This window comes from Rana temporaria, chromosome 5, assembly GCF_905171775.1.
Source record: "Rana temporaria chromosome 5, aRanTem1.1, whole genome shotgun sequence".
In the NCBI taxonomy this organism is placed as follows: domain Eukaryota; kingdom Metazoa; phylum Chordata; class Amphibia; order Anura; family Ranidae; genus Rana; species Rana temporaria.
In genome coordinates this window covers 281,960,454-281,974,353 of record NC_053493.1, presented here as the reverse complement: position 1 = coordinate 281,974,353, position 13,900 = coordinate 281,960,454, and the positions used below count along the sequence as shown (strand labels likewise).

General features: G+C 39.2%; 1 protein-coding gene across 1 annotated transcript in view; it reads left to right on the top strand.

The window, feature by feature from the left end:
* The first annotated feature begins 5,447 nt into the window (after positions 1-5,447).
* The window catches only part of DOK6 (docking protein 6), a 525,123-nt gene continuing 516,670 nt past the window's right edge, over positions 5,448-13,900 (top strand). Inside the window, exon 1 of the mRNA XM_040353904.1 lies at positions 5,448-5,849. Coding sequence (XP_040209838.1) covers positions 5,784-5,849 — 66 coding nt within the window. The 5' untranslated portion in view covers positions 5,448-5,783. The remainder of the gene's footprint in view (positions 5,850-13,900) is intronic.

Below are 13,900 nucleotides of genomic sequence, written 5' to 3'. Positions count from 1 at the left end.
GCGGACTGTAGTTGCTTCTCTGTCTCAGATCCATACTACCCTCAGTTCCCTTGCTACGTCATGTCAGGATTTACGTGATAGAGTGGTGGTGTTAGAAAATCAGCCTAATGCAGCTCCAGGAGTTTCTACGGGCTCAGAGGATTAAGCGGATTCCGGTACTCCCCCGTTTCTCAGGCCGGTTCTAGTAGGCCCAGGTAATTCATATGCTCCCCCCATCACTCCGCTACATTTTATCCCGGAAACATAAAAAAAGACATCCTGGAGGGCAAGGATGTTAACCTGGCGTCCCTGTTAATTGCGGCTCACGATGTAGCGGATAACAGGTCCTATGCTTTCAGGGATGTTTCAGTGGTGGTTAAGACTTGGAATCACAGGCTCAATCACAAATTGTCCATCCCTGAGTTTGTCCTGGCCTTTAGTCTCTACAGAGATATCATTTGCTCCATAAGTCCGCTCAGGAGGGAGGAGTTGGACCTGTATCTATGTACGGTGGTCGAGTTAGGCCACAAGTATGGGGGGTCCAACTTTTACGATTAAAAATTTCCCTCCACTAATAATAATAATAAATAAATGGTGCGCCAATTCAAGAAGCTATGCAGCAAAAATAGACATATGCATAAATGACTATCCCTAATATTAAAAAAAAAGCAGTTTTATGCGATAATATGCGATAATGTTGTGAAACAATAATAAAGTATGCTAATTCAAGAAGCTATGCAGCAAAAATAGACATATGCATAAATGACTATCCCTAATAAAAAAATAAAAAAAAACAGTATTATGCGATAATATGGGATAATGTTGTGAAACAATAATAAAGTGTGCTAGTTCAAGAAGCTATGCAGCAAATATAAACAAATATGCATGAATGACTATCCCTCATTTAAAAAAAAATGCAGTAATATGCTAATATGTGATAAGATGCCAAACAGTGATGAACTGCGCTAATTCAAGAAGCTATTCATCAAAAATAGACAAATGTGCATGAATGACAATAAAATTACAAAATACAGTAATATGCGATAATATGTGAAACAGTGATAACGTGCTTGAATCAAAAGCAGATATTCATCTGATTTTACATAAAAAAATAATAAAATAAGTCCCAAATAATAAAGTGCATGTGCATCAAAAAGTGATGAGATGTGAAGATCAAGTGCTCAAAAAACTGTTCTTGAAAGTTGTGAACACAATTGGTCCCACCATCCAGGTATCCAACAGGAGTGTTCCCTAGCAGCTCACCTTAAACCAAGACCACAACAGGTCTAGTGGTGCTTTGGTATACATCTGACAAGGCTTTAACCACTTGCCGACCGCTGCATGCCGAAATACGTCGGCAGAATGGCATCGGTGAGAAGAGGAATCTATAAATTATTGTTTGACACTTGGTGGTGGTGCAATTTTAGTTTTTTTCCCACTTTAAAGCACATGTACTAAACACTTGCATTTACCCCTGACAAATAGGCAATGAAACTTGTTGGGTTTTGGGAATTAATTTTTGCACATAACAATTTTTATTGGGAATTTGCCGGGAGCACTGTCAGGGACATACATTTCAAATTGAATGTGACTACCTTTTACACTTTTGTGAGACACTAATGGGCACTGATGTGGCACGGATGAGCACTGATGTGGCACGGATGAGAACTGATGTGGCATGGATGAGAACTGATGTGGTATGGATGTAGCGCAGATAAGCACTGATGTGGCACGGATGAGAACTGATGTGGCATGGATGCGGCACGAATGGAGCACAGCTGAGGCTTGGATCTGTATGAATGGGCCGTGGATAGACATGGATAAGCACGGATGGAGCATGAAGGAACATTGATGAGCCAGGGATGGATGAAGCAAGGATGAGCCAGTGATGGATAGAGCATGAATGAGCCAGGGATGGATGGAGCACAGATGAGCCAGGGATGGATGGAGCACGGTTGAGCCAGGAATGGATGGAGCACGTTGAGCCAGGGATGGATGGAGCATGGATGAGCACATATGGAACACGGATGAGCACATATACAGCACGGATGGGCACATATACAGCACGGATGGGCACATATACAGCACGGATGGGCACATATACAGCACAGATAGGCACATATGCAGCACAGATGGTATTGGCAAATATACAGCACGGATGGTATGGGCACATATACAGCACGGAGGATGGTATGGGCACATATACAGCACGGATGGGCACAAATCAGCACTGTGGGCACTCCAGAGACAGCCCACAGCGCTGCTGTACCTGGCTCTTTCCTCCCACACTGTACCGATCGGTGCAAGAATAGGGGAGGAGCTGCATCAGACAAGCTCAGGTTTGTTGACAAGTGATCGCTCGGAGGACCGACGGTCACAGACATTCCAGGGTACGTGATTCTGTGAGGACATCCATGGAAACCCTCCCAGAATAAGCCAACCGTGCTGTAGCTATCTTTTGGCTATGGCCCGGTCGGCATGTGGTTAAAGGGGTTGTAAAGGTACAATTTTTTTTCCTAAATAGCTTCCTTTACCTTAGTGCAATCCTCCTTCACTTACCTCATCCTTCCATTTTGCTTTTAAATGTCCTTATTTCTTCTGAGAAATCCTCACTTCCTGTTCTTCTGTCTGTAACTACACACAGTAATGCAAGGCTTTCTCCCTGGTGTGGAGTGTCGTACTCGCCCCCTCCCTTGGATTACAGGAGAGTCAGGACACTGTCTACGTTGCAGATAGAGAAAGGAGCTGTGTGTTAGTGGGCGTCCTGACTCTCCTGTAGTCCAAGGGAGGGGGCGAGCATAACACTCCACACCAGGGAGAAAGCCTCAAACTTCTGTGTGGAGTTACAGACAGAAGAATAGGAAGTGAGTATTTCTCAGAAGAAATAAGGACATTTAAAAGCAAAATCGAAGGATGAGGTAAGTGAAGGAGGACTGCACCAAGGTAAAGGAAGCTATTTAGGGAAAAAAATTGTACCTTTACAACCCCTTTAATTATAAATTGTAGAGTATAAATAAATAAAAGTGTACCAAAATATCTGTGTTCCCACAAAGGGACTACATGAAGGGGTGTGAAATTAAACCAATATAGAGGGAGGAAAAAACATACCAATGATAGTGGCTGAGCTCCCAGTGAAGAGGGTAACCTGTGTGTTGAGGTTAAGGTTGAGTTAAGCACATGAACCATCGGTTGCTCCAAGGCTACTACCGTGTTTCCCCGAAAATAAGCCTGGGTCTTATATTAATTATGCCAACAAAAGACACAGTAGGGCTTATTTTCGGGGTAGGTCTTGCCATGTAATGTGCTGTCTTCTGCCCCCCTCTCCCTCCCTGCCTGTCAGGAATCCCCAGTGTGAACGGAGTTAAAATGCTTGTACAATCCTATAATCCTCTCTTACAGTATTATATAATGTACAATGTGTGCGTTTCTGTAATATAAATGTGCCAAATACCTTAGTTATAGCGCCGCTCTGCACTTCTGTGACCCGCCGGAGCTCTCTTCCCCGCAATTATATTACAGAAACACACACATTGTACATTATAAACTACTGTAATAGAGTGGATTATAGGATTTTACAAGCATTTTTAACTAGGGCTTATTTTCGGGGTAGGGCTTATATTGCAGCCCTTCTGGAAAAGAACGCTAGGTCTTATTTTCAGGGTGGGTCTTATTTTTGGGGAAACAGGGTATATACTCCCATTCCCAGGCGGGGCCCCGTCAACATAATGCCTGATTGGCCACTCTACACCAGGGAGGGCCATCAGCAGTGGGTCCCCGCCCCTCTCATAAGAGGTCAAAGATGGAAAAATACGTGAATTGACGTGAATGACACTGAAAAACGTGGCGTTGAAGCATGACGTCGATGCACAGGAGGCCAGGCCCAGCGCCCACCAAAGGGTGGGGGGGAGGGACAGGCTGCTGCACATCACCAGAGAAGCCTTGTAAGTGCAGTCGCTTTAAATCTGAGGGGTAGATCTTATCTGTTCCATGGGTGAGAGAACATGATATGGGTTTGTTGTGGAAGTACTGTACCTTTTTCAAACTATTTTCCAGTTATCTGCTAATGACTGCTGAGATGCCTCTTATATCATCAAACGTGTCCTGGCTTAGATTCATCTCTTTATATATTATTTTCTTGTTGGTATCTCTGCCCAGTCAAAGGTTGATCCTTTATGTTTTACTGTATATCTGCAACTCAAAAAAGCAATCCTTTAATAGATACACACACTATATAATTATTGGCCTTCCTGCCTGATCAAAGATGCTGTTGGTGTTGTTGCTGCTAAAATACAAAAACTATTTTGATCTATCCAAGTACCCTTAGAAACTGTTCCTTTCTTGTATATTATAAACTGTGCAAATTTCAGCATGTATATCCAAAGATTTGTTGTGTGTGAGAATGCTATTGGGGAACATTTTTAATTTTACTTCCATTATAAAATTAACCCTAGATAAGAATATCATTAAAAAATATGTGCATCATGGCATTTTCATGACACATTATGAATCTGGTGAGCACATTTGACAAAGCGGTGAAACAGATTTTAGGAAGTTAATTAATCTCTGCCATAGGCTTACCCTAATGCCGCGTACACACGATCATTTTTCGGCATGAAAAAAACGTTGTTTTAAAAAAATGTCATTTAAAATGATCGTGCGTGGGCTTCATATCATTTTTCAGGTTCTGAAAAACGACAAAAAAAAAGTTCGAACATGCTGCATTTTTTAACGTTGTTTTAAACGATGTTGTTTTTCGGGTTGTAAGATTTTTTCGTGTGTGGGCTAAAACGACATGAAAAACCTGCGCATGCTCAGAAGCAAGTTATGAGGTGTAACAGACAGAAAAGCACGAATCGTCTTTTACTAAAGCAGCCCCAAGGGTGGCGTCATCCGCATGAAACTTCCCCTTTATAGTGCCGTCGTACGTGTTGTACGTCACCGCGCTTTGCTAGAGCATTTTTTAAAAACGATGGTGTGTGGGCAATGTCGTTTTAATGATGAAGTTGGAAAAACAACGTTCTTTCTACATGCTGAAAAACGTTGTTTTTTTTCATGCCGAAAAATGATTGTGTGCATGCGGCATAAGTGAGTGTAAGAGAAGTGAGTGTTGTCACATAAATAAATAATGTAAATTCTTACTAACTATATGTTGCATATTTCTATGACAGTATTATATATGAGAATGCCCTAAATACAGGAGGATGAATAATAAAAACAGCTCATGCATAACTGCAGAATAGTCATAGAACAATATAGCAGATTACAAATCATTATATGACTCACTCAGTCTATTGCCAACTCTGGAAATCAAAGAATACATAATATAAGTTAGTATGGAAATGTCTTATTCACATTGACTTAAGGAATCTGTCTTGTGCTGTTCACAATACGACATCCCTGTCTTTTCTAGATTATCGCCTATTCTACAATGCCTCGTTTTTGCAATTTAGATATTCAGTAAAGCATGCTTGGGGGAGAGGAGGGGGCTGAGCACTGACACTGAGTGGCTGCTTTTGCAGCTAGCTCCTGCTGTTGGACTCCTAGACACAGAGACAGCTCAGCCAGTAAGCGAATGCTGTTATTGGACTCAGAGCCAGTCAGCTAGTATAGCTGTTGGACTACTTAACACAGAAACAGCTCAGCCAGTCTACTGCTGGACACCTTAACACAGGCAGTCTGTCATCTATCCCTGCTGGTATTGCCACCTTGTCAAACACTTGCAGTAGCTTGGGGAGGGTGCATGAAGCAGCCACTAAGGAGAGACGGAGTAAAGCAAGACACTTAGAGGGACCACACTATTCACTATGGCATCCAACTTCAATGATATTGTAAAGCAAGGTTATGTAAAGATCAGAAGTAAAAAGCTGGGGGTAAGTCTTTTTTTTTTACCTTGATCATTATTTTTCTGGCTTATTGCTTTTTTTTTTTCTACTAGATCCTGCGTTACAGAGCTCTGTGACAGACAGCTACTGTACTATCTTTAGCCACTCCGGTGTATACTGTATAGTCCACAGGGAGAGATGAGAATGCGTAAATGATTTTGTGTACAGCAGGATTGTGATTATCTGCATTTATAGAGCAAGTGTGCTGATATTGATGGGGGCAGAGAAGCATGGGGGTTTTTAGCTCTTGTTGTGACTGTTTCACTGGCTTTTACTTCCTACCTTGCTCCTAAGTCTTATGTTTTGTCCTAATGTCAAAGACAACAGACTGATTATCTGGTTTGGATTCAGAGGAATAACCTTGCCAGACACTTCAAAGCTATTCAGTGTGTTGCTGTGGACAGCAACCCCTGAGTGGATTAAGTATAGTCTAAAGAATGGATCCACATGGGAATTGTACTGTGGATAACAGGCTATTATTTGTTACGTTGTATTGCATTGTGAGGATTAATCGACTTTTTCATGAACAGATACAGTGGATTAGCAGGGTATAAAAAGTATGGGAGCTGTGGGATAATTATCACCAAACTGTCTTGTATTATTGCTTTCAGGTTCACGCGCATGATATTTATCTGAGACTTTTGGAAATGCTTGTTGAGTTTAAAACGCATAAGAGAGCCAATAATTGTCACTGATAATGTGGGTAAGAACTCATTCCCTGATGGTGTTTTCTAATCTCTTCTTTTCCAAGAATGAAAAATGTCAGGACTTGGAAGGATTTGGTTCAGGAAAAAGCTTTTACTTGTTGTTTAGCCGGGGATTGCAATGAACAAGCTTTGACTGCATAATGTTTAGCCTCTCTATTTTATTACATTCCTCTAGTTTAAACGAGCCCATAAACAATGGATGAAGGATGAACATGTTTTGTGGAATTGAAAAGGTAGACACTAATGCTGTGATGGTTATCTTATCTTGGGCACATGGCTGAATGATTAAACATCTGACTTGGACTGTGTGATGCCAACAGACAGGCAGCAGCAGGCTGGATGCAGAGTCTAGCACCTGTGTTATCTAGAGAACTCCTGTCAAATAATGATCCGCTTTCCCAAACTGTGTCAGATAAGCCAGAGTCACTCAGAAAATGAAAATTCTTCAAGTAGCTTAGAATTTAGCTGCCTTTCTTATCGAAAAAATAAATGAATATAGTAGTGACATTGGAACGTTGCATATAGCTTGTATTTTTTCTGTCTGTTTTTATTATTTTAGTGCACAATCCCTGGAATTTATAAGAAGTGTCTTAGATAATCTTTAAAAATATGACTTACCAGTAGTGCGACCAACCTGTGACAAATTCATGGTATATGAATCTCTTAAAACTCTGACAGAACTGTTGCAAGCACCTCTCCAGCAAAGTGGCAGAGCTTTACAGTCAGAGAAGCTATTTGGAGGAGTTAAGAGTAATGAAAATGTATCAAATATCAGTTCTAGAGGAACTTAAAGACAGTAAAAGTGATGTAAATAAGAACTACTTGAATTCATTGCACATTAACAATAAAAATGTTGCAAGGAATTTGCCCCAAGACTTCATACTACATAAACATCACCAGAAATGTGTTGCAAATGCCTTACCAAAGTCTAATGTTTTTGCTAATTATCTTCTTTAGTGTGTTAATGAGCGTTCATAAAGGATTATCAACACACAACTAGTATTTTGGTTATGCTTGTGAGCTCAATCACCTAACAGCTTTTTACATCTGTTGGAGATTCTACAGGTTACTGCTCCTTTTGAGGTATCTTACCATCTCGCCCTGGTTGCTGTGCCTCAAGCAGCCCACATCCTTTTGTATTTTAATAAAAAATAATCAAAAATGCAGTATAGAGATGGAAGCTCCTATGTAATGGCCATGACAAGTTAGTAGACCTGAAAACACAGGAGAACATCTTAAGAAAGATTTCAGAATAAGTCTTGTGGTGACTCAGTCTGCTTACATGTAACAGAAAAGTTAGTTATGGATATAATTAGTCTTTAAACCATTTTTAGGTCTACAGTAAGGATCAATGTATCCTAATTTGCTGCATGTAATCATTATGTTTGGTAGGGGCATTGAAGTGCACAATAAAACTGAATACTATATATGTGTTTGTGAATGCAGGCACTAATCCAACATTTTAGTAAGGAGTTGGGTGTAGAGTTTTGTTGCATTTACCCAAGACCTCTGCAGGCCCTTATTTGTCCTAATGGATTGCCTATATGTTTCCACTTTACTTCATCAAGCCAATTACCTTGTTCAGATAGATGTTCTGATAGATAGATAGATAGATAGATAGATAGATAGATAGATAGATAGATAGATAGATAGATAGATAGATAGATAGATAGATATCTAGATAGATAGATTTTACTTCTGTTTGTTTTTATTGACTTTAGACCTATATGATATTTTGATATTCACCCCACAAAGTAAATGTATATTAGGCAGACATGTTTAGCTTTTAATGCCCTGTTTGCCATTGCAGTGCAGAGAGTAGCAAAATATATTAAGCATGTTTGGCCTGTCTTAATTTGCATTGTGCTTAGCGAACAATCAGGTAATAATGACATACATCACTCATTTATGTGCAAACATAAAAACTTAAAATACTAAAAAAGAAAAAAAAAAAAGAAAAGGAAAATGGTCAGCAGCAATATCTTTAAAGAATGTGCACCAATGTACTTTAAAGGCAACTCAGTGACAAGGAAAACTTTAGGTTAAGTACTGTAGTGCAACACAGTACAATCGCAATCTAACTTCTGCAGATAACATGGTAAATGTATTTTAATATACAGTAGAGTGATTAACATAGCATGTAAAGAATGAAAAAATGCTACATCTGTTGTTAATTACAATTTATAATCCACTAGTATATACTGTATATATATATATATATATATATATATATATATATATATATATATATATATTTGGAAAATAAAGAAAATAAGAGGGGATTACAATAAAGAACAGACAAAACAGGGGAAGAAACAGACTCATCGAAATACACTACATTGGGTATGTGGGAATTGAAGCTAAAGGGAAAAAGGTACTGGGGGAAGGGGAAAAAACTTAAAGGTAAGAAGGAAGGGGTGATTGGGTACATCCCTTAAGTAGTATCATGGGAAATAACAGCCAGAATAGACAATTTGGTCTCTAGTTGGTGTGCCATGATTGAGAGAGGTAAGAATGGTAGCCTTGAGAAAACTTGAATGAGTTCCAATAAAACCATGTTTTCCAATGTTGCTCCTCTTTCTTGTCTAATTACTGCCATACTGTATGTTCCTCCAGATGTTAGCAATCACAGAAAACCATTGTCCGATCGGGGAGAGTTCAGTGCACTTCCATATCTCGGGTACGCAGATCCATGTTGCATTTATTAAGTGGACCAGAAGTGATTTATTGTAGTGATTCTTGGTTAATGGAGTTAAATGTAGTAGAAGCACCTCAGAATGTATCTAAAGCTGAATATCAGTATGTTCAAAAACAATTTGCTGGACCTTTTTCCAAAAAGGACGTATTGGTGGGTAATGCTAGAAAATGTGAAGGAGAGTCCCATTCTCCCTTTGACACCTCCAACACAATGGTGAGGTGGTTGGAAACATTTTGTGTTAAAGGGAGGATACATTATAGTGCCTGGTTATGAGTTCATACCCAGCCTCTTTGAATCTGCTTGAGATCATTGACTTATGTGCAAAGAATAAAATATGGTTCTGCATGGCTCTCTATTTTCTGTTAAAGATAAACCTATATCCCATCTACTCAGAAAAGGTGGGACGTACCCCTCACCTGGGCTAGAGAGGAGATTGTAAGATATAGATAAGGTATGTTGAAGTGGGGAGGCATCCTCAATGTAATTTTCAAATGTGGAACAAGATTTCATGGTGACAGTAGGAGGTTTGATGGAAGAGAGGAAATGTTTGATTTGAAGGGCTTGCCAGAGTAATAGCGGAGGATTTTAGTCATTTATATTTATAGAATTGAACTAGTAAATGTATAGTGCATCTTAATCATTGAATTTTCAAAGGTGCACTCTTCAATATATTAACTGTAGTCTTGCAATATTCTTATGCATACTTTTCTCAAGTTACTTTGGTTTATGATGGAGAAGCATTTCACCTGTTGTTTATCATTTGCCTTAATGGATGGTAAAATGCATACTCATGTCATTATGTGCAGAAAGCATGCCTATCTAAGTATTTAAGTATGTAAACATACATTTTATCCAGAGATAAAAGTTTATAGAGAGTACCATATAGTTTGCCTTCTGGCTCTTCTCTGTGAAAGACTCAGTATGAGGAAGGAATGAATTCCCTAATCTCTTTAAGTAATACTGTTATTTTTTAAAAGAAGAAGAATAATAAAAACATATCCAAAGGGCTTTTATGAGATTTTAAAGTAAAGAAAATGTGGCCTTAACTATTATAGCTTTTCTTAAGCTATTTCATGCAAGAGACAGCAGTAGTAAAAAAGATAGTAATGATACATTCTAAAAGTTTTTGGAGAAAATTAGTAGCATTTAATCTCAAAGAAATTCTATCCCATTGCTGTTGGTATGACTGATGTGCAGTTAAAAAATAAATGTGTTTTCCATAATGACCGAATGCCTTATATGACAGATCTGCAATGCTAGATTGCACCATCAGGTAGCATCACATGTGAAGTCTGAACATTACAGCTGTGAGCTCAGATACAATACAGGAACTGGGAGTAGAGGAGGACCCTCTGTAGAATTTCTGAAAAGACCAAACCTATAAACAGTAAAGAATTTTAGTTGTTAGAGTTTATAAGTCATAAAAGTGATTATATTTTATACTTAAAAATCAGTTTGCCAGCTAGGTATCTGAAGGACATCATCAGTCAGGCATCTAGTGGCCCATGGATGAGTAACTGAGAACAACTTGCATTTTTCAACTAGAAGATAATATGTGGTTTCTGTTGATCATGTACATTGCTTCATGTGGACCCAAACAATATAATACCGTATTTGTAAATGTTACTTAATAATAGTGACCTTTAGCAGACTAAGATATGAATATTGGGAATGTATGCCACATGTATGGATAGTGGCCAGAGGTATGTTCATTTGTTTCCACACCATCAGCTCTTTTCCATGCAACCTGTTGTGAGAAATAACATCTTCTTCTCCCTAGAGGCCCTTTGCACCACACACCATGGGTGAGAGCCCATTGAATGTGCAAGAGCTGGAAAGGGTTGGGCAAGATTTCACACTACAAAGGAGTGCTAGATGTAACCCCTGGTGCTGCTACAATCATTTAAGTAGTAGCATCGGGGGTTGAAAGAGGACCCTTTTTCCATTTTATTCAATTCAGTTACAAAGAAAACGTAATACAGTACTAGATCTAAATAATTAATGTCTTAATTTACTTTGGAATACGGCAACTAGAATGCATTCTTGAAGCAGAACTTTAGCGATGAACTTTAGCAGAGAATCCTGTCATCAAGAGTTTTGGCCACATAAGCAGGACATGTCAATTTTAAATAGATCTGGCAAGATCCTGTAACTTACAGCAACAACATGCTTCTGTAAATCTCAACAGCATTTTTCTTATAGTCAAGCTTAACACTTTCAGTACCATTTGAAACAAACCTAAGGAACATCATCAGGTAAGTTATTAAGATTAGTTATCATAGAATATTACTCACAGCACAAGCACCCTATAGTATCAGGATGTTATCCAAAAAACACAATGGTTGGTTGTATGAAGTGAAGTGTAAAATTCAAGCTAAGAGTATTTCACAAAACAAGGATACACTCCTCATAAACAGGTCAGGACTATATAGCTGGTTGTCTGCCTGAGGTCTAGCCTTAGTTCCTTCTAAAGTAAGAAAACAGAGTAGATGGTTAGGAAAAAATTAAAGTGGTTGTAAACCCACTTTTTCACTTTTACCTACAGGTAAGCCTATAATAAGGCTTACCTGTAGGTATAAAGAATATCTCCTAAACCTGTACGGTTTAGGAGATATTCCCCTCGCAATGCACCGCTGATTGCAGCGGTGCATGCGCAGGGGGGAATCCACGGCGAAAGGACCGGCATCCGCCGGACCCTGCTGATTTAAAATCTCCCGCGCGCACACGCGGGAGTGACGTCATCGCCGCTCCAGCCAATCACAGCGCTGGATCGGCAATACCCGGAAGACACGCCGGAGCAAGATGACATCTCGCTCGGCGTGGACCAGGTAAGTGTTCTTCACCTCGTTCCGAGGTAAGTATTTCATAATCAGCCTTTTGCCTTGCAGGTTTGAAAAAAAAAAAGTTTATGCGGTTTACAACCACTTTAAGAAGAATCAGATAAAGAACACAAAAGGGGAGTGATAATAACAAAAGAGAGAGAAAAAAGAAAAGGAGGGGATGGGCCAAGGGGAGAGGGAAGAGCCTTTTAAGTGCTGGAACAGGTCACGGGCAGCCATCAGTTACAAGTTGTGTACAATTTTTCCAGTGGTGTCAGCCAGTTGACATCATGTGGCCACCCACCACTCTCTTCCTCTTTCCCAACAAAAACAGAAATGGCTGGGCCACAAAAGAGGATACTTAAGGTTTAATTTAATTATGGAAATCTAAATTCTAGTACAAAAGATGAATTAAGCATTAATCTTGAGGAATTCCCAACCAAATTCTGCACATTTTGTGATGTACACACATCTTGCATAATATATAAATAGCCAAAAAGGGGACACATTTATTTTCTGGTTCAAAAATGTTCATATTTATCAGTGTGCCTCTCCAGATCCATCATTCTCATTGAACCATAAATTGGATTCACCACCTCTGACCAATAGTCCAGGAGTTGACTCGGAAATTGTTCAGGCTAAACCATAAAGTAGTAACATGTTCATTCTGACAGGCAGAAGAATATCATAATATCAATGGCTGGTCATAATAAAAACTCCATTGTTAGTAATAAATGATATATATAGATATATTAAAATGTGTCGCTGTCTGACTGGAGTACAACTTTAAACTCTGTTCTAAGGCTTAAAGTTACTCTTTCAGGATATTGAAACATACAAATGACACATAAAGTTGTCTGCACATACCTACTGCAGCTACTAACACTTTGCTTTCAGGGTCAAATGCCAGGCCGTTCTGAAGGGAAAAGTTCTGGTACTTCCTTGTAGTGTTGAATCATGCTCACCTCTTCTCGTCTTGTGCACATTCCTTATGGCTAGTGAGCTTGCCAGTGATAGTGAATAGCTAAAATAAATGTGTGGGGGATGGAGGATTTGGGCAAACTTGACCCTACCTGAAAATGTTAAGCTTTGCTCATTAGAGTAGCCTGTAATTGGCCATAGGTCAAGGGTCAAGGTCGTAGGGTGCTGTTGGAAAAATGTAGGCGATTTTATGGTGGTTAACATATCATATCTGAAAGCAGTATTTTTGAGTTAATATCATTATATTTTTGCTTAAACCTAATCCCTTAATGCAACCCTGAAACATGACATTTAACTACATAAATCATAACCTGAATCTGAAAAAAATAATAAAACCCACTCTTACCTTATTGGGTACTAAAAGCTCTCTTCACTCAGATTTAGGAAAAAACGCAAATTTAACAAATTTTTATTACTTTCGATGAGGATTGGGTTTGCTGTCACCATGGCAGACCCTATGTGTTTCAGGTTCGCAGTGCTGGGGGTTTTATTGTAAAATTTGCAACCATTCTTTGCAACCATAATGTACTGCCTGGCTTTTAAACTTAGATCTTTCAGCTCCAAATGGGTCGTAATGGAGGATTTGTTATGTGCCAGTCCCCCTCATTATAAAAGGGTAGATTTAAAGCAGCCAGTATGTGTTGGAGTAGTTTAGGGAGAACTGATAGCCTATGTAGGGAGAGTTACACAGTGCTACAGTATATTGTGCTATATTGTGCTCCATGAATGGAGGATGGTTGAATGATTGAAAGGTCCGCCTCTTCCATTCATAGGTCTTTTTACATTCATGAAAGCTATAGTTCAGCTTCTGTAAATAAAGGGGTAGGGCATAAA